General features: G+C 30.6%; 1 protein-coding gene across 1 annotated transcript in view; it reads right to left on the bottom strand.

Annotated features, from left to right (window-relative positions):
• CaMKI (Calcium/calmodulin-dependent protein kinase I) overlaps positions 1–22231 on the bottom strand; it is a 55825-nt gene that overhangs the window by 13728 nt on the left and 19866 nt on the right. Inside the window, exons 3-5 of the mRNA XM_067283006.1 lie at positions 12951–13025; positions 8734–8872; positions 531–654 (exon numbers count right to left, since the gene is read on the bottom strand). Coding sequence (XP_067139107.1) covers positions 531–654; positions 8734–8872; positions 12951–13025 — 338 coding nt within the window. The remainder of the gene's footprint in view (positions 1–530; positions 655–8733; positions 8873–12950; positions 13026–22231) is intronic.

Raw genomic sequence — 22231 nt, forward strand, 5'->3', positions numbered from 1 at the left:
GACATTTTTGGTTATACAGGTGACAATTTATCTTATCCATGTGAACCACATGTTGTTTTGTACTAATTAATTGATGTTCTAAAACTTTCTAATTGGAAAGTTTGCTCTATCTGTTTTCATTTTCGATTTGCACTGCCTACCTTTCAAATTTCGCCACTAGGGGCGCTGCTGTCATTTGTATTAGGTCGGGCATAGTCGCTTTACTATACCGTTACCTCACTTGCATAGCTGTAGCTCTCTTCATTCGCAAGAATTTTCCAGTTAAAGGGACTTTCCTATGCACCCTGTATAATTTATAATAATTTAAATGTTTCACAAAAATAAATAAATAAATAAATTCAGAAAGATTAAGTATTTTACTGAATTTTATTATTTACATGATGGAATTTAAAAATAAAAATTTGTATTATGTAATTTGTTTCTTAATAATTGAAGATCCAATTAATAAGAAAAAATTGTAAAAATTTGGCAGATTAATTTCAATGTACAGTACTGTTATGTAAATGAATAAATTAAACATTTCAATTTACCAACATATCCAGGGGTACCACAGGCAGTTGCCATTATACCAGAATCTTCCATCTTGGAAAGACCGAAATCACTTATCATGATTTTTGAGTCTTCTTCAGGATTGAAGTACAGTAAATTTTCTGGCTACAATATTAAAAATAAATATAATTATTTTCAAATCTTTGAGTCATTTTAATTTAATAACAAAATTTAATTAAACAGAAGATGCCAAAATTATTCACCATACAAAAAATACTTTTCTATGGTGAATAATTTTGTTTTGTTAAATACAGTGTTTATTTTCATAATTCTGAATTTTTCTCAAAAAATGGGATCTTGTGAATTACATGAACATTTATTCAGTTGTGAACAGAGATTTGGAAAATCTCACTCTCTTCAAAAGGGAATCAATATAATAATAATAATTTGAACATATCAAATAACAAGTTGCATGGCAGATACATAATCACACTCTCATTGACAATGTCTCTACAGCAGTCACTCAAGAAAATGTACATAACGTAACATATACCAATGAAAACACTAATATGATAGATAACCAGATAAACAAAATTAATCAACACAAATTTATTTCAAGAAACACTAAATATATAAGTTTAGATCCCACAGAGAGCACAAATGTCCAAAATACACACATCAAAACAAGTGGTAAAACTTCATAATACTTAAATACATACATATTACCAAAACACATTTAACCAGAAGCAACTTTCACATATACATACATTAGTTTTCTGAAGAAATCACTATAGTTACATACCATGGCCATAAAGTGCAATCACAAACAGAGAGATTCAAAACACAGGCAATAATAAGCCTGCCTAAAAACAACATAACCTGAAACTTAATAAAAGAGGTTAAGAAAATAGAATAATTCACACACACACAAATAAATAAACGAAAACACACTATGCACATACAGAAATACATGGACACAACAACAAAAAACTTGCAGCTAAGATGCAAAGACTGAAATGTTACGAAGCCTGTATTACAAAAACAAAGGAACTTTATAATGAGGCACTTTTCTACAGACAACTACATTTTAACCCACCACATAATCAAAGCACAATGGCACATCAACAGAAAAAAAAACAAAGATCATTGGTCTCCAATCCAGTCACACACAAAAACAAAGCACAGTGGACCAAAACAGAAAACATGCATAATACTGTAATACCAGTCATGCCCTGAGTTTAAATAAACATACATGACATCCGTACAAAGAACATATGGTTGAAAGACACCTGGTGAAGACAATATTCACAATATCTGGTATAACAATTTACATCTCGCACCAGGAATTAGCCAAGCAATTTTACATACACAATCAACACAACCAGCAATCCATAAGATGTGTCAAAATTTCCTACTTAGGGCATTCATATATATGAAACCCAATTTTATACAATAAAGACCAATTGTATGCCTTCCTATATTCTACACTCATTTCATGCATCAGAAACAAAATGTACCATTGCATAGAACTATACAACAATATTCTCACAGAGCAACATAAAGGCTGTCCTAGAAACCACATGGGGTGCAAAGTTAATCATAGACTCAGTCATTTTTTAACAAGCACACAAACAAAACAGAAACCTAGACAATAGATTACAGAAAGGTATTTAACAGCATCATTCTTGGTTAGTACACACACTATATCTTTACTACATATATCAAACACCCATTACAATTCAAGAAAACACAATGTAACACTGGAGAACACCACCACACTTCAAGTTTCATGATACATATATCAAAACAAACCAGATACACATAAGGCAAGGAAATTTCCAGAAAATTTATTACATTCACTCTGGTTCTGTCTGACCTTGATATATTTTTATTAAGGTTTAATGTTTCTAGACTTTTGTGTAGTGTATGTAGTATAACACCAGTAGAAGAGAGGACAATAGGTACTGTACAATAAATACCTTATCCATCCTCCACACCTGTCTTATTTCTTGAGCGAGTAACTTTGTGACAGTGTGAGCAACTTTTATGTTACGAGTGTTTGTAACAAAGATGTCTATTATATTGTGATCTTATTGCATTTGTCAATGAGAGTGATGTCAGGTCTATTGTGATGAATTGTTTTTATCTGTGATTATGGCTCCATTGTACAGTGGAACCTCACTTAATGAGCTTAATTCATTCCAGAACCTTACTCGTAATGCGAAACACTCATTAAGCAAAACAATTTTTCCCATAGAAATTAATGTAAAATATGATAATGTGTTCCATGCTGAAATAATACTCAAATACTGTACAAGTATACCGCGAGTTATGTCGTTTTGAGTTACGTCATTCTCGATTATACATCGTTTGTCAAAAAAGTATATGGAAAAATAAAAATCAAGCTTAAGTCATTTTATTCAACTTTACATCCGTCCGCCACAATGACTGAAGTCGTAATATCACTAGAAAAGCATTAAAAGCACACAAAATCATATTAAAATATGTACATTTACAGTAAATGTTAATATAATCATCATAAATCCTAGAGAACAAAACATGAAAACATCTGTGTTTCTGTGTTGTCATCTTAGATTAGATTACTTTTTTCTATACTATATTAAAAACTAAAATTTATTTGTTTGTAAGCTTAAAATGGATTCTTATTAACCATATATTATTAAAAATATTTTTAAATAAAATACAGAACTGGGAATGATAATTTGTGGTTTAGCCTAGTGACAAGTAAATTCGACTTACATCGTTTTTCGACTTATGTCGCATCTCCTGGAACCAATCACCGACGTAAGGTGAGGTATACCTGTATTTACTTGCATATAAGACGAGGTTAAGATGAAGTTTTTATTCATTTTTCACTGCTTCAAAAACCTAAATTGTTCTATATGCACGAGTGAAGGATCCTTTGCATTTTCACTATTATTTTTGTGAACCATGTATAGTTCATGCTGCCATTATAGGAGTGCTATCAAGGTCAAGGTGAATGTCGCTTTTAAAGAGATGATCCAAAAATAGCTGGTCACTTAGCAATGATTATAAATGTACACACAAACCTGTTTTTGTGCGGTCATTTTTTGTGCGATTTTTTATACGTGCAATGTGTTTTGTGCAATTATTTTTGTGCAGTATACCAATTTGATTGAAATTTATATACCGCACACAAAAAATCACAGAAAACAAATCGCACAAATAAAAAATCGCACAAAAATAGACCGCACAAAAACAGGTTTGAGTGTAGTTATTTCATATTTGTTAAATTGATATTTTTAATGAATATTTGTACATTCTGAATCATTAAAAATAAACTTTTTCCTGTCACATGCATTATAATCTTTTGGTTTTTGCTACTTGGGTATCAGGTGCGTGGAAAAGCATTCTTCAAAAGCTGATAACAGTCATTCAAGAAATACTGCATTTTAAATTCACTCAACAGATCAGAGGATGATGCTTTGTGGAGTAAGAGTGAAAAGGAGGAGAATTGTTATGAAGCTTCGGGGGTTAGTCTGAGTAGACAAAAGGTGATAGTGTCAAGAAAATGCGGTTGTTTGTCTTAATACGTGCATTTGATGATAATTTATTTGTGATTAAATAAAATAAAATTAGAATTGTATTAATAAATCTAATTTTCTTTATTTTGATCTTTAAAGCCACACCTCGTCCTAAATGAAAGATCATCTTATGCACAAGTAAGTACAGTATTTTGTGTATAACGTTTATTCAAAAAATTACACAATATACATTGTTAAGAAGTGTGAATCATCATTATCTTTTCATCTAGAACTGAATGAACGAACCAACCTGGAATGTGAATTTGATTTGTAGAAAGCAAAAAAAAAAAAAAACACAGATAATAGCATGATGGAGCATGCACACAATCCAGGACTTCCCCTCTCCTCATCACTCATTATGCAAAATGTTTGCTTGTTAAGCGAGTCATTTAAAAAAAATTTGATTTGTTCTTTGCGAGGTGGTTGTTAAGCAAGGTTCCACTGTAGTATATTTTGGGGGTGTCGTTTTCTAACACAGCCTATGGAGTATATTTGTAGTATGGTACCTGGGTGTTTAATAATCTGTGTCCTTGTGCAAGCTCTTGATGTATTATATTTGCTATTTGATTATGCCTATGTAAATAGTCTGTTTGTACTAAGAGCTTGCAGCTGGAAGGTATATGTTGTATTGTTTCTGGCAGAATGTGGCATTTTCTGCAAGAGTCATTTGTTAATGATGTATCCTTCAGGATATGTTTTCTATAGTTTTTAGTGTTTATGACCTGATCTTGAATGGCAACCATAAATCCATCAGTCTCTACAAACAAACAGCCCCTAGTCAGACAGTAGTTTGATGCAGTTTTGTCAACATAGTCCTGGGCTAGATCATAGGCATTCCTGCCTTTTGGGCTCATGATCTCTTAATGGTGTCTATGTCATTTATGTGTTAAGCTATGTCCAGGTGCTCAGAGTGTAAGTTTAAAGGTGTATGGTCACTGTCTGCCAGAGTTATAGCTTTAAGCAATCTCGATGTTTATTATTATTAAACCACTTCTTGCCCATACTTATACATATATATATAAAACCACTCTAGATGGAATTTCCCCCAGGATACACCTTGGCGCATTACTAACCACCTACTAACCTATGCCAGGTGTTTGCCGACATCAGGAGTCCTGATATGGCACACACAGAGAGATGTCTTGTTTATAAAATTGCAGTGCTTGCTGGCTTACCAGCAGAGGTATGAAGAAGTACATGTCAGGAATTGCAATTTGGCACAGAGTATTAAGTGCCCAAATCATGTGCATATAAAAAAAAACCAGACTTGTAGGTACTCAGAGGACCAAGAACCAAGTCAAAATAAAATACAAAATGGCGATACTCTCTACAAACAGGCAGTAGTGCGAGATTTGCGCATGCGCTGCTTGTTGGAAAGTTGGAAATGCAAACATTGTGAAATTGAATTTTGACAAATGTGTGTGTTGGGAAGTTTGAAAAGTGAATGTTGCTAAATTGAATTTTGACAAACAAATCCCAAAATGCATGAGCAAAGATGGCCAAAATGCATTTTGGCCATCTTTGCTCAGCCCTCTTCAGTTGGATATAGGTATAAAATACAGAAAAATGTTTTGGGACAATACAGAACTATAATATCAACATACATACAAACACTTTTTAAATAATTGACAAAACCAGTTAAAATATGGCATTTACAACTATTAAAACAACCTTAGAATTTGGCACTAGTCACATGTAACCAAACTAAAACTTTCAATACAAATACAAGCCACATCATTTCATATGTTAGATATACAGTACATAATAAAATAAATGCCACCTAAAATGATCTTCACTTATATGTGTATTATAATTCACAATATCTCATAATCTTGAGTTGTAGAATATTCATGGATTTTATTCTGGTGTTCACCCATACACTATGATAAATGTATTCACAAGATGCCATTTGGGTGGTGTAGACCTTTGCCAAATATAAAGCAAATTTACAAAATATACACACAATATAACATAATATTTTACCTCATTAAACCATTGTATCCTCTTAATTGTTTGAACACCTTACTTCTATAATAATAATATAATCTATGTACAGTCCCGACCAAAATGATTGACTATCAGTCGATCGATTGCGCGGCTGTGGAAATTGATCACTTGTTACACCAGGACGTTCTATCTCTTAGCAAAGGCGTTTCAGGTGGACTGATCCGATTTGAGCCGTAATAGGGGTGAGGAAATCGAGCCGGAGGGACTTAAGCGTGCAGTCAAGCGCTCTGCAGGTTGACAAGACTAATCGCTCATCGCTTGCCTAAAACTGCGTGTGTAGCATAGGCCGTTTTTCTTTTAAAATTGTAAATTTGCCGCCACTGATCGTCAGAAATATGATTTTATCCGTTATCTTTATACTTTTCTTTCTGTATAATGTTTTATTTACGTTTATTTTCCTGTAATTTGAGACGATACAGCTTTAAAATAAACAGATCAGGTCTCAATTGCCAATAGATTATCTCAACTTTCACCGATTGTCGTCGGTTCCTTTGTAATCGGAGAGTAATAGGACCCTGTGTCAATTTTCACTGTTAAGTGTTAATTGTTTTTGCGGTAATCTGAGTAGAGGGGAGAAGTTACTTAATAAACCGCCAAGTGTTTTATTACTGTTTAAACAACTGCTCCCCAGTTGTTATTTTTAGTAATTGGAGAGGGGTAGATCGTGTTTCAAGGTCAGTGAAAGTTTATTACTTTCGCAACAGGGTGTCATCTGAGCTGCCACCCACTCCCCACTTAAATGACAACAACGTGCTAAGTGTTTTATTATTATATAAACAAAAACTCCTCTCCCTGTCAGAAGTGGGTCAAATGTCAAGGTTACTATTTAATAGTATTGAACAGAATGTTGTCCTTGATATTTAACTATCATTTTGTCAGAACTCTTTATTTTGAATACTTTTCTTATAATTTATTTCCGTTTCGGTTATAAAATTGTTTTTATCTCTTCTTTGTCATTATATATATATATATAATGACAAATATATTATAAGAAAATTATAAGAAAAGTATTCAAAATAAAGAGTTCTGACAAAATGATAGTTAAATATCAAGGACAACATTCTGTTCAATACTATTAAATAGTAACCTTGACATTTGACCCACTTCTGACAGGGAGAGGAGTTTTTGTTTATATAATAATAAAACACTTAGCACGTTGTTGTCATTTAAGTGGGGAGTGGGTGGCAGCTCAGATGACACCCTGTTGCGAAAGTAATAAACTTTCACTGACCTTGAAACACGATCTACCCCTCTCCAATTACTAAAAATAACAACTGGGGAGCAGTTGTTTAAACAGTAATAAAACACTTGGCGGTTTATTAAGTAACTTCTCCCCTCTACTCAGATTACCGCAAAAACAATTAACACTTAACAGTGAAAATTGACACAGGGTCCTATTACTCTCCGATTACAAAGGAACCGACGACAATCGGTGAAAGTTGAGATAATCTATTGGCAATTGAGACCTGATCTGTTTATTTTAAAGCTGTATCGTCTCAAATTACAGGAAAATAAACGTAAATAAAACATTATACAGAAAGAAAAGTATAAAGATAACGGATAAAATCATATTTCTGACGATCAGTGGCGGCAAATTTACAATTTTAAAAGAAAAACGGCCTATGCTACACACGCAGTTTTAGGCAAGCGATGAGCGATTAGTCTTGTCAACCTGCAGAGCGCTTGACTGCACGCTTAAGTCCCTCCGGCTCGATTTCCTCACCCCTATTACGGCTCAAATCGGATCAGTCCACCTGAAACGCCTTTGCTAAGAGATAGAACGTCCTGGTGTAACAAGTGATCAATTTCCACAGCTGCGCAATCGATCGACTGATAGTCAATCATTTTGGTCGGGACTGTACAACACAATACCATAATTTTATTATAGACAGATAACCTATAATTATTAAAAAATATAAATTATATGAATTATTATTATATCCACTTTTAATTTACACTTTTGATGTTTCTTGTTTTTTTGTGGTAAAACTCCCACAGTGTCTGAATTTGTTTGTCATTCAGGATAACTTTATTAGTAAGGCCACGGCCACCTTCTTTACAAGGAAGAGTTAGTCTTTCTATGGATGGTTTTGGGTAATATTGTTTATGCTTAGTAAGGGTTATTCTTGTTTTCCTTTGAAATTGCTCAAGATCTGTGTGTTTCCAGTGTACAACTCCAAAACAATAAGTGAGTACAGGGACAACATAATCTAGGTATTAATAACTTTAATAGTATGTTTTGCATTTAGGTGTGTTTTTAGTACTGCATGTATTCTGTAATCTGTTCTGGTATTTGTGTGTTAACCTTTGTTTTTATCTTGTTATAATGTTCCGTAAGTTTGACCTGTTGGAATCCTAAATATTTGTGAAACTTGCCCTCTTCCATGGACTCAATAATTTCTCCACTTCTGAATACAAAGTCTTTTTTCTTCAGAACACCTTTTTCAATGTGCAGTGTTTTGCATTTGTCTAGACCAAACTCCATTTGTATATTGTTTGAATATGCATGTGTAGTTTCTAAGAGATGATGGAGCTAATTATTATTATTATGTATCAATTAAAAACACAAAATGAGATCATTTATTGGTTCAAACCTATTTAATTAAAGTTTTAATGATTCCTAAATAAATATGTTTTTCAATAAAAAGTATAAATATCCTCTTCCACATACCTTTAAATCTCTGTGAACAACTCCCTGGGAATGCATAAAATCCACTGCCTCTAAAATCTGTCGTATTAGATTGCTTGCATCTTTTTCTGTGTAACTTCCTTTTTCCACTATGCGATCAAATAATTCTCCACCTGTAACTCTATAACAAAAAGAAAAAGTGTAAACAAAAAAATTAAAAATTTTATAAAAAAATTTACTTCTACTTTATTACAAACATTGCTTTTATTTAATTTTACTTCTACTTGTTATATTCTGTTTATATATTAAGAAAAATAAATTATTTTAAGATTATATAAATAAAATTTGAATATTTTATTTTTAAAATTGTCATTAATTATGCTCATGTTCATCAGAAAAAACTTCGCAATTAAATGATATTTCATTTTAGATTATACATTGTCTTCAAATTCATAAATAATTAAGTTTATAAAGCAAAATTTTTTTTACATTTAGTTACCATATTTTAACTGAAATGTATTATTTCATAATCAATATTTATGAAAATAACAGTTTCATATCGGATAGGGTGACCAGGCATCCCAATTTTTTCAAACTGTCCCCACTTTTGTTTGTTTTTAATATTTGGTTGTTCTGTTCAAAGATTAATTCTACAATCTCAGTAATATGCCAATATAATATCAACAATTTATAGATTAATAAATAAATAAATTTTTAAAAATAACCAAAGTTCAATCAGTTTTAGACGCTATATTGTGACTATGCGCAATAACAGAAAGAGTTGAGAATAAGAACAACACACACTATTGTTTGTTCAGAAATGGATACACAGTTCCAAAAATGGCAGGACAACAGTCCAACAACTCTCTGGTCTCCACTAACTCCTCTTTTTGCTGTTGAGGGGTGCTCTCGTCATTGCATCCCTCACACCCTATTTTCAATGATTCTGAAATGCGTCCCCAGTTGGAGTGTAAATGATGTGATCAGTCTATATCTATAATCGAGATGGGCTGATAATGATAATAATAATAATAATAAGCACAGAGCACAAATGGAGTTGGGAAGTTGAAAGTTAAAGTTTGGTACACAGTTAGGGTACATCATGAGAATGTACACTAAGAAGAAATTCCCACCAAATTTTCTAAACCCAAAAAATAGTTTGTCCTATGGAAATTCATAAACAAACCATGGGAATGTATGATAATCACATTATGAACAAAACAAATGTGAGAAAATAGTGTTCAATGTTTAATCAAAGAAGAAAATGCACAACCACACTCTACTGCAGCCACTCAAAGTGTGCTTCAGAAATTTGGCTGGGATGTTTTCAACAACCCATCATACAGTCCAAACCTGGCCTCAACTGACTTTCATCACTTTTTGGATGAAAGTGAATTCACCCAAAAATCTTTCAGCTTTTTGTGTGAATTTGGAACTTTTTGGAACAGATGATGAAGTAAAAAAGCTATCACTATCTGGTTGAAGAAACTGGCAGAAGTCTATGACATAGGAATCCAAAAACTAGCGTTGTGCTACAACAAGTGTTTTAATCATAATGATGACTATGTAGAAATGTAACTGGTCATGTACTAATTACTTAATAAAACTTTTTCCTGTTATTACTGTTTTTTCCTTATAAATCGCACTATAAACCTATTGTCTGGTGTCAGTAATATGTAATATGTACAATGCATGAACATTTTCAGGCTTCTCCTGAGTCCTGCTTCAGGTAAATCTTGTTGTTTCGTTGATAGAACATAATCACAGAAAAATAAAAATTCGAATGTCCATCAAAAATCGAACAAACTTAAAAAACAGAACACATTGGAGCACCTTCTTTAACAGTACGAAAAACAGAATAAAATGCCATGAGTCAGTATGGGTATGCACAGGAGGTCCTACAACAACTAACAAACTACAGCCCCAGTTTGTAAAGGACCTACCACGCTGCAGATAGAAAGAGTTCCTACTTGTGATTGATACAATACTGTTTTAAAAATTTCTAAGACTTCTAAATATCTAAGCTGGTCAGTGTGATGGGTTGTTATTAGGACACTAGTTTGTTGTAAATGCACCTCTATATCTGGGTCAGTTGTGTATATTGACAGGGCTGTAGAGAGCCTTGTGAGTCCTGATTGCCATATGTCAGCAATCAGGACTCACTCACAGCCCAGCCCCACTCCTTTTCACCCTTGTTTTTTCCTAATTTGTAAATGTATGTCCCTCTTCTGGTGTTTAAAATAGGGTACGAAAAATTATGTACTTGTAAACTGTTATTATTATTAATTTTTTCTGTTTCTTATAACATTATAGCATTATATAACATTAAGTAGCTTTAAAAGAAAGTTCTATGAACATAAAAAAATTATAATGTTAAAAGAAACAGAAAAAAAATTAATAATAATAATGGTTTACAAATATATAGTTCTTGGTACCCTATTTTAAACACCAGAGGGAAACATACACTTACGAGTAAGGAAAAGACAAGGGTGGAAGGAGTAGGGCCGTAAAGTGCTTTGGAACTGGAGATGATTAAAAGTGGAAAATATAATTCTAGTGGTATTAACATCTGTTGTTATATATTAAAAAAGTTGGCAGCTTTTTCAAAAATGGACAAAGTAGTCATCATCAAAAAGTGTAGGTGAAATTCTTATCTATGTATATTCATATATATACAAAGATGTACGATTGCTAACAATATATAACTTATATAAAAGCTGATGAGGAACAAGATGGTCCAAAATGCATTCCCCATATAATATGAATCAATAAATGTTGATGATTTCCTAATCAAGTGATAATTTCTATGCTGTGTATAATAAATCTTGTATTACAGAGGATGTTGATGCCATTAATGAAACTAGTAATTTAGTGACTCTTCAGATAAATCAACTGAATTGAACTCTAGTGAGTCACTAGCAACCAAGTTAAGTACCCTTGCTCCAAACTATTATAATAACTAAAATCATAAATATTAATTTAAATCAAATGAAAAATCAAGATTTAACAAGTATAAAATTAGTTCTAGTACTTAATAATTTGTGATGATCAGTTATAAATTAATGTTATCATTAACGAGGAAATTATTACACCTATTTAAAAATATTCCAAACTGAAAAAATATATTTCTAAAATAATTCATTTATTGAATTTTCATTCATTTTTATATTAAAATATTATATTTTGAAAGCACTATTATCAAGAAATCAAATTGTATGCAGGTATTCCTCACTTTATGACAGTTCCGTTCCGACGACTACGTCGTTAAGAGAATTGGTTGATAAGCGAGAAGCTTGCGCCAAGAATATAGGATTTTTGTAAAATTATACAAATTATGCAATAAACTTCAAATTTATTCATAAAAAGACTATTATAGTATGCTATTAGCCTATTATAGTAGTATAAGACAATTATAGTATGCGCAAGCCTATTACACTCAAACCTCTTTTTGTGCGGTCTATTTTTGTGCGATTTTTTATTTGTGTGATTTGTTTTGTGTGATTTTTTGTGTGCGGTATATGAATTTCAATCAAATTGGTATACTGCACAAACACACATTGCACGTATAAAAAATCACACAAAAAAAGACCGCACAAAAACAGGTTTGAGTGTATAGTACGTTAGTGCGCATGTCACCATTCGCCACTGATCGACACTCAGCTGAGAAAGGGGATTCCCCGAATTGCAGGTCGAAACTCGATTGGTCGTAAGTGCGAGTGGTTGTTAAGCAGATAGGTCGTAAAGTGAGAAGTACCTGTATTTTGTTTTAATATAAGCATTTTCAATGAAAAAATTCACTTATAGCAGATGAATATAATTCAAATTTTAATCATAACAAAAATATTTGCATAAATAATTTTATTCTAACAAGCAATATAAAATAAATCAAAACTAATTTACATACAGTATGTAATAATTAAATTTTGAAAATTTTTCAATTCAATATTAATATATTGTCTTTTATTCTAAATATATTTAGACACATTCATAATAAGAATTTAAAATTTTAAAAATGTTCTCTGTTTCGTTTTCAAATTTTGTACAAAAACTTTAATTATTTAATTAAAAAAAAATGAAATTTGTTTCTAACAATTCATCTAGTGACAAAATTAATACTGTTTCACTATTTGTACCTAATACAATAAATGCAAGATTATACTAAAGTAATAAAAACACCATTAACTATTGACATAGTTGCAAAATAAATTTTATTTTGCAAATATATTTCAATTAGATTATTAAAAAACAGATATACTTACAATTCCATAACTAAATAAACTTTATTCTTATCTTCATATGTTTCCATTAATTGAACAATGTTAGGATGTTTGAGTCTGAAAATATTAAATGATTTATGTTAAATGAACGAAAATGCACACATTTAAAATCCTCATTTTATCCAATGCAATTAAAAATACATGAGCTAAGCTATGTCATATTAGTCTTATAAATTAATTTTAAACAGATTAAAAGCAAATTATAATAATTACTGTACATTTTAAAGCAATTTTATTAATTCAACATTAACCTGGCGTGAGTGAGGTCGGGTATGTCATACCCGAGAAGTTTTTAAACGTAGATTATTTAATGTTATTGTTTCCATGCAAATCTTGTTGTCACAGTAGCTGGAGGTAAGGGAGAGGGGTGAGGTGCAGTGTTGAGTTTAGTGTTGCACCAGTGTCAGTGGGAGATACACATGTGCAAAGGTGGCTGGAGCACGTCATACCCGACCTTGTAATCTGTGTTACATTTTTGAGTTGACAGTAAGTTTATGAGTTATAGTTATTTATAGTATTTTTAGATTTATTTCTAGATTTTTCAAATGATAGTCTTCACATTAGACAACAAAACGTATATCTCCCAAGGGAAACTCGAAAGATGATTTCTGATCAACTGGGAGAACCTTCACCACCAGTTCCCAGATAAATGGCTGGTAAATATGTCAGGTGTGGTGACTGTACTAAAAAAAAAATAGGAAAACAAAACATTGCTGTACAATATGTGAGAAACCAATATATATAAAGCATGCAATTTTTGTGTGTGGAGATTGTGCTGATTTGTAGGTGAAATGTTAATGTTGTGCTAATTGATATAAGACCTTTTAGTTTTTCTTTTTTTTTTCATTTTTGCAATTAGAAGATACTACAGTTATGTTGATTAACCAAAGATGTTGCAATTTTGTTAGGATTTTATACAAAAAAATGTTAAACTACCATTGTACTTTTTCAAAGAAAAATATAGACACTTTATTTCAATAAAAAAATGCTTTTCAATCTTAAACATAGTATTTTACTTACTCATCCTGTTGAATGTATACTATTAGTATTATCTCAAGTAAAAAAAATACTTAATACACAATTATAGTATCAAAAATTTACCATCAAAATTTCAGGTATATTCTACCCACCTCATAGCTAGTGTAACAATTTCTCACCTCATTCACGCCAGGTTAAATTAATATCATACATCAAAATAAGCTGTCTTCTGAAATTTAAAATCAATGTACAAGATAATCAAAAATCATTCCCATTTTAAATTTTTTCTTCTTCACTCTTATCCAATTAATTGACATAAAACAAATGTCGCAATCAGGACTGGATTTACATAAGGGCATTTGGGGCCTGTGCCCAGGGCCCCCACAAAATAGGGGCCTCCACAAAACTAAAAAAAAACTTATGTTTAAACATAATTTTTTTTCTATTACAGCGACAGCCTAGTGTGGCCTAATCATGAGGGCAACAGGCAGAGAAAACCAAACCTGGGAAAAAACCTATGAAACATCGGAAAATTTCGGGAAAAAATTTCACATAGGTATTTTTCAGTTAAATTAAAATAATTAGTTTTACACAATAAAATATATGTATGTTTACAATAACCTTATTTTTAAATAAAATTTACAACTTCCTAGTTCAAATCTAATTGAAAGTACAGTATTTTGTATAAATTTTCTAAATCATCAAATTTGCCTACTCTTAAAGAGGAGACCCCTACCGAATATGTGCCCAGGGCCCCTGGATTGGTAAATCCGGCCCTGGTCGCAATAAGGAATAATAATTGTCATTTGACTAAAGTTTTTTTTTTTTTTTTTCATTTCCAGAAATATGATAAAATAAACATAGCCAATCTGAAGCACTGATTAACAGTGAGAATGGACAAAGGAAAACATTCATAAGACAAAACTTCTAAAGTTTTACACCATTGATAGGTATTCCTCAAGGTTTAATCCTCAGAAATTTATTATTTAATGTCTACATAACAAGACTTTCTAGTATTTCTTCATTTATTAATACTTATGATCATGATATTAAGTTGCCAATAGTAGTTATCATACATTAAAATGTGATATTAATAAATTTAACATTTTATTTAAAATGCTAAGCTTACAACCTTGAAACCTTGAAAAATCAAAGATAAAGATTTATAATCTTGTGAGAACCTCCAATTATTGAAAGTCTTTTCATTAAACAGATATGTGCTCAGCAAATAATTAATTTAATTCACCACACTACACCTTTTGTGTTGCAGAGATAGTTTTTCAATAAAACTATCTCAGCAACAAAAACTTTTCATTAATGATAACAAGCAATTATTTATTGTGACATCATCACAATGCCAAACTGCAATTTTTAATCATATTTTAAATTTTTCATTTAAAATATATGCTCTCCACCTCAAATTACTACTATAGTGTCTTGCCCTTGTATATCATACTTTTCCTGTCATCTATTAACTGCTTTCAGGGAAAAGGTTTTGAATTGAAATAACATGACTTCCAGTTTGCATCTGAAGTTTATATATAGTTAATCAGAGCCTCCTGTCCCTAATCTTTCCATATCTGGTCTTGAATTTCATTTACCTAACACCATTCTTGAGATTAAGGAAAGACAGATGGATGGACAGACAGATGACTGGGCATTTACAGTTCTACAATTTTTTCAAATTGCAGCCTAATGAAATTATTCTATAATGCTGAATTTCTGTTATTTACTATCAGAAATTAGTTAAATTAAGCTTTAAAACAATTTATTTCTTACATAAAAAAATTTTTTAAATAAATTACAACACATCACACCAGGAAATACTTAATAATGTGCACAAAACCAATATCCAGTGTGAACAAAAGATTAAACTGAAGATTAAATGAGCTTTATTTATTGTGACATCATCACAATGCCAGGCTGCAATTTTTAATCATATTTTTAAAATTAATTTAATCCGGTTTTTCCCCCATTTTTTGTTCACTCTGGATATTGGTTTTGAATTCGAGAATCGGATGTCATGCCAATCCTTTATTTAAGCGAGAAAGGCCATTAGTTTTAATTTGAAATGTTTGTTCAAAAGATTTATTTGTGTTTGTGTTCTGCCTGAGGATAATGCCTTATAATGCATCAAAAACACCTGAAAATATAGCGATATTTATACGTAATTAATGCCTTTTGATAATTCCTTCCTTTATTGGTTTTGTACACGTTTTTAAAATAAATTTTAACATACAGAATAGTTGAAGAATAAAAGCTATTAAATATATATTGAAAAATAATTTGGAGAAAGAAAGACTAATAATAAACTTGTCATTTTGACACTAGTCAAGATAAGCAAATATCAAAAGGAGAAATTCTTAAAAATAAAAGATTCAAAAGTAATTTCAACATAGCAGCCTTTCACCACTTTAAAAATGATTCTATCTTCACATTTATTAATAAAAAATGTTGATAATTTAAAAACAACCTGGCTTGTAATCAGTATTATTCATTCTTTGCAAACTCAGTTAATGTCAATAAATTATATTATGATTTAATATGTAAAATTTTCGCAAACTACAACTTGTCAGTTCAAGATACAGTGGGTGATTGGCTAATGAACAAATCAGATAACAAATACTTTCGTAAAAGATTTTTATGTTTGGACAATGAACACCTCACAGAACAAACACAAGAAGAAACGATGTAAAATAATGAATACTGATTGGTCTTTCCTTGTCTTCAGGCAACAATTTGAAACTTTTCAGAGTGCAGGAGACATTGACATCGATGCTCAACCCGGTATATACTGATCAGATAGTATTCCTCTGAACTTTGAAACTCTCCCTTGTAATTCCAGCCTTCATTTTTCTGACAGAAACAATTCTTTTATAGTATTTGCGAGACTGTTAGGCGGGCAAGCATTAAGTATTGCGTGGGTTTTTATTTCCAAAAGGTGAGAGTATAATAGCAAAGGTATAGTGTGCAGAAGATGTCTGATGTTGCTGGGAAGTATGGCTTGAACGGGTTTACAGCAGGTCACAGTTCAATCTTATCTAAGAAAGATACTGTATAATCATGAAAACTTGAGCAGCTAAAGGAGTAACAAAAATCACATCTGAGAAATAATGCTTTTTACTACTTTTCATAATATTCAATTCTGAAGAGATTAAATAAACTATTTTGATTGACTACATACATTGTAAATTTTCAAACATATGCACACATTATTTTTTATTTTCAAATGCAAGGAACGTACACACACAATATATACATGGTGAACCATTAGAGAGGTTGCGGAGGCGTTTTAAATGCGAAAACATGAACGTCGAACGTCAGCGCTGCCTTCCTGTAAGCCTAGAAGTTTGACAATGATGTTTGGAATGTCAGTGGAATCATACTCGATGTTCCAAACACCATTGGCAAACTTCTAGGCTTACAGGAAGGCAGCGTTGAATGTCTGACATTCACGTTTTTGTGTTTAAAACGTTGGCCGTAATCTTGCAATTAAAGTTTGGACACTGGAGCAAACATTTGAGACAAAAATGTAAACAATGGTTGTTTGGTTATGAAAAGGAAGGAAACCGTATTACTTATTTTGAATTAGCTAGACTTCATCTAGGTCAGTTGAAGGTCACCTTGATTTTGTAAATTACAACCGTAATTGTTTTTAATGTCATCTTACTTTATGTAAGAAAACAAACTACTTTCGTCAGAAACACATTTCTATTTTATTTCCATTTTAACAATTTTTGTAAATTATAAGTTCATAATTGAAGTTTAGACTATTTACAAAAAATATATAATATTTTTGAGTCTATCTTTTAATCCTTTTACATCACCACAGAAGTAACAGTTAACATTGCTTTTTTGAAGACAAAGGAATATTGCAAAGGATTAAAAGATATATAATATTTTTGAGTCTATTTTTTGTAAATAGTCTAAACTTCAATTATGAAGAAAATATATCCTGAGTATTCACGAAAACTTGAAATTATAAGTTTTTGGGCCAATTGTTATACAAACCAACATATATCTAAACAAAAACAAAAGAAAATTTATAGATCAAACTTCAAAAATAAACTTGCAACTGTTAAATATATGAACAAGTGAATGAAGCTGCCTATTGTATATGTATAATGCTAATTTATTTATAATCTATTACATACAGTATCATAATGTCTAATTTAGCCTAATGGCTTTACGTTACAAACATTAAAAAAATCATTAATTGTGCTATAATAATTTTACGAAGCCATTTCCATTCTGTTTGTTATGGACTTTTCACACTGCTAAGAATTTTTATTAGGTCATTCAGATGTATTTTTATAATTCTCATTGTGACTAGAATCCAATAACTCTGAGAAGAATGTAAGTTACTCAAAATAAAATATGTTTTATTTTTTGAAAGAATTTCATTTATGACCTTTCAATCCTTAAATATCATGATAATTTATTTATAGAATGATTATGCATTGAAGTAATCAATTTGTTAACACTGATGTGCTGTATTTGTATTTGATAATATGCGTGAGTAGTTGGGCAAATACAACTCACTTTTCGAATTTAAAACTTCTATTATTATATTTGATCCCAATGCAGCTGAAGGTTGATTTGCACAAATGAAAAGAGATTTCTTTTCATTTATATTTTGCAATTTCTATATCAGGCGCTGTTTATTTCTAGTACTTATTATTAAAAATAACATTTGATTTAAAACTACTTGTTATAATTATAATTTTAAGAACACTTACTCCAACTTAAAATATCAGTGATTATCAATTGAAGTCTTTAAGAGAGATAGGCCTAGTAGTCAGTCATTAGTTTCAAATGTAACAGTTTGAAACCAAAAGTAATCAGTTGTTGGTTTCAAACTGTTGCGTTCGAAACTAACGACTAACTACTTTTCCTTTTCTATGGTTTGAGTATGTCTTCCGGTAAATATAATAGGAAAACATATTTGATTTATTATATATTTTATAAAATCATTGAATATTTTTTTCATATTTTTGACATGCTGTCGTGCATAACCAATTTCAATTCATTAAGTGCCTTTTACAGAACCAATATGCTAAAATTCTGGCAATAGGCAATCATATCCTTGAGGTTTTATTACCAGCACTTAATTATTTCTTTAATACAATGTTTACATTTCAATATTTTTATCATAACCCTTCTATTTTGATATATTTCTATATTGAATATTAGTTTATTATAGTTTAAGTAACTTTATTAAAGCAATAAAATTTTGTATATCAATATTGTTTATTTCATTATATAAATTAAAAATAGGCTTTTATAGGATTTGCTCCTGTTATTGCTCAACATCAGCATTAGTAGTTTCTACAGTTTTTGAAAATAACAATTTTTTAAAATAAAGAAATTGAGGTATGGATGACATTCCATAATCATACTTCTCATATTAATTGCTATTTCTCCAAAGTTACACAAATTGCTTTATCACACCATTCTCCTACTTCCTTAAAAAAATTACTGCAATCAGTAATTTGTCCACTTTTCATTTTTAGCACAGCTTTTCATAAATTAGAATTTTCTACAAATAAATTTTCACCTCCTTGGATATGGGAATGTTCTATATCTTGAAAAGATCAAATTGTATTACAAGCTATTTCTTCAAAATTTATAATAATATTTGACTAAAATATTTCTGCAAAAAGTTAAAAAAAAAAAGTTTTAAAATATCTAAAATTTTATGATCAATTAGCACCAGACTATTAATATAACTGATCATAAAGTTAGATATTCAAAATATATTGCAAATTTTAAAATCAAATATTCAAGTTTGATTATCTCAAAATTTTGCAGATAGGATCTATGCAAAATTGTATAAGAAACTTTTATTAATTAAGTCAAATCTATTTACTGTATCATTGCTGAATACAAAAACTTTCAGACTTTTTAGCATAAACATTTAACATATCATTTGACTCAAATTTCAAAATGAAGATACTTAGAACTTTTCTATATAAATTCAGATATTTCTAAAAATGTGTACTGATAAAAACACATATATACAAATTACTTTCAATTTGATATACTCATTCTCATAAGTTTAAAATTTTCTACATCATAATACCAATGAAATTTATTCTTGTAATATATTGCACTGCCTATATTATTCAAGCAAAACAGTTTTTTTATACAATTAGATTAAATATTTTAATGTCCAAAAAAATGGAGGCAAAACAAAGCATGTTGTGTTTATATGCTGATAACAAAGTAGGTAGTCATATAATTTCAGATTTAAAAAAAATTTATCTACACATAAATGATACCAATGAAATGGAAGTAGAAAGAAAGATGGTCAAAAAATTGATTAAAGTACAAGAATAATTATTTCATTATTATATGATAACATATATAACCTCATACATTAGTAACACCAAACAATCTGCCAGATTTTTATCAGATTATATTAAGGATTATATTGCATTAGTTTGGATTAATAATTAACCATAATACCCCAAATAATCTGCAGTTTAGTTAGTGTTATAACTACAGTAATATGAATAAGTTTTTTGTTTTGTTTTATTTTTGTTGCAATATACTCAGATTTTTGTTTTTATTTTTTAGGAATTTTTTTATCTTTGAAAATTAAAGATTTTATAGATTTATTAATATAATATAACCAATTTGTAGATCAATAAATACATACTTTAAAATGTAATCTGAGTATAATAATTCTTAGACTGCTTTTTACTCTGAGAAGTTTCTCGGTTTGAACAATAAATAATATTTTTACCCTAATTATAATAAATTAAAAATGATTTAATTTCAAATATTTTAAATACAATCCTTAAATTTACTTTATATATTATACGTTTGAATTTATTTGTTGCTTTCATTCATTTCAATATTCTTGAAGATTTTTACATTAATTTATCACTTTTCTCAGTAAATTATACAGTATTTACTTGTATGATTTAACTTGAATTTTCCAAACTACATAGTATGAGTAATAATTATTAATTCATAAATTTTGTCTTATTTTGTGTGCTAATGTACAATAATTTTGGGAAAAATTTTGGTCCTGAAAATATTCTGCATCACTACAGTATTGTATATCACTCATGGGTGCCTGATATTGTGGACATGGTGTTAGTGGACTGCTACACCTATCCACTGCCGATTTTGTGCTATCATCTTGTGTGTTACTCTACCCTTCTTTCTTCTTAGACTAGTATAGTTCAGCAATGGCTCTCTCCTCAACAGACATCAGCTAGTTGTCTAGAAGGTAACATGCAATCCATAAGTTAAACATATGTGAAATCTAACCTCATAAGTAGCATGTGAAGAAACTAGATTGGATCTTTATAGATACAGATGTAACTTTAAATACTGTCACCAAATGACAATTTGGTCCTTTGTTTGACATGTTCCTTCCATTCTTGTGACTTCTGGTGACTATCTCCAATGTATCCTCACTTACAGCTGAGCATTATCAGCATGTGCCCTTAGTTTCCATTAAACTTTTATACTGTGCTACTCACCAAGGACAAGTAGAGTTTATACTGTATTGGTAGTTGGTAGCTTTCTAGCCCAGCCAATGAACTGGCTGTGTAGACAACTTTCTAGAGAAATTACCAGTACTAACCACCTCTAAGCCTTTGGATTTCTGGTACAGTTCAAATGTAGTAAATGAACAAACGTTTTCGATCCTTTATCCAGAATCTGCTTCAGGTTCTTGTCGTTCCAATTGTGGAATGCCAAGAATTTCGAACATTTTCAAATACAAATTGCTTAAAGCTGTTAAATACATTGATAGTATAGATTTGAATGATCGTACCCCCATAACTGTATTTTAATCCTGTGGCTGATTCTTGAAGAAATAATAGGTAATTATTGATTAAAAAGTATTAAAGAACACAAATATGACATTGCCAAAAAAAGATAAACCACCACCCTGGCACATACGCCACTAGCCCCAATGAACTGATAGAGGCCAACTTGGACAACACCAGCACTATAAAGAAATCCTTCCAGACAGACCAAATCAGGTCCTTGGAAACACTTGAAATTTACAAGGCAAGCAAATTAGAGAATTGTGTAAACTTCAAGGGAAGCTACGTGATATCTCAAGCATGGCAATATGCCTGTGAAGACCATGACACTACATGAGCCCACTACAAAACTAGTACAACAAATTAACAACAAAACCTTGGCCTCAGTGCTCTCAGAGTAAAAAGAGATCAGTGATCCACATTGAAACTGTACTTTTATAAAAGACATATTGTACATCATACATAAGATCAAATTACTCTCATTTAATAACACTGTTC

Source organism: Centruroides vittatus, unplaced genomic scaffold, assembly GCF_030686945.1.
Source record: "Centruroides vittatus isolate TY-2023 unplaced genomic scaffold, ASM3068694v2 contig_975, whole genome shotgun sequence".
NCBI classification, from domain to species: Eukaryota; Metazoa; Arthropoda; class Arachnida; order Scorpiones; family Buthidae; genus Centruroides; species Centruroides vittatus.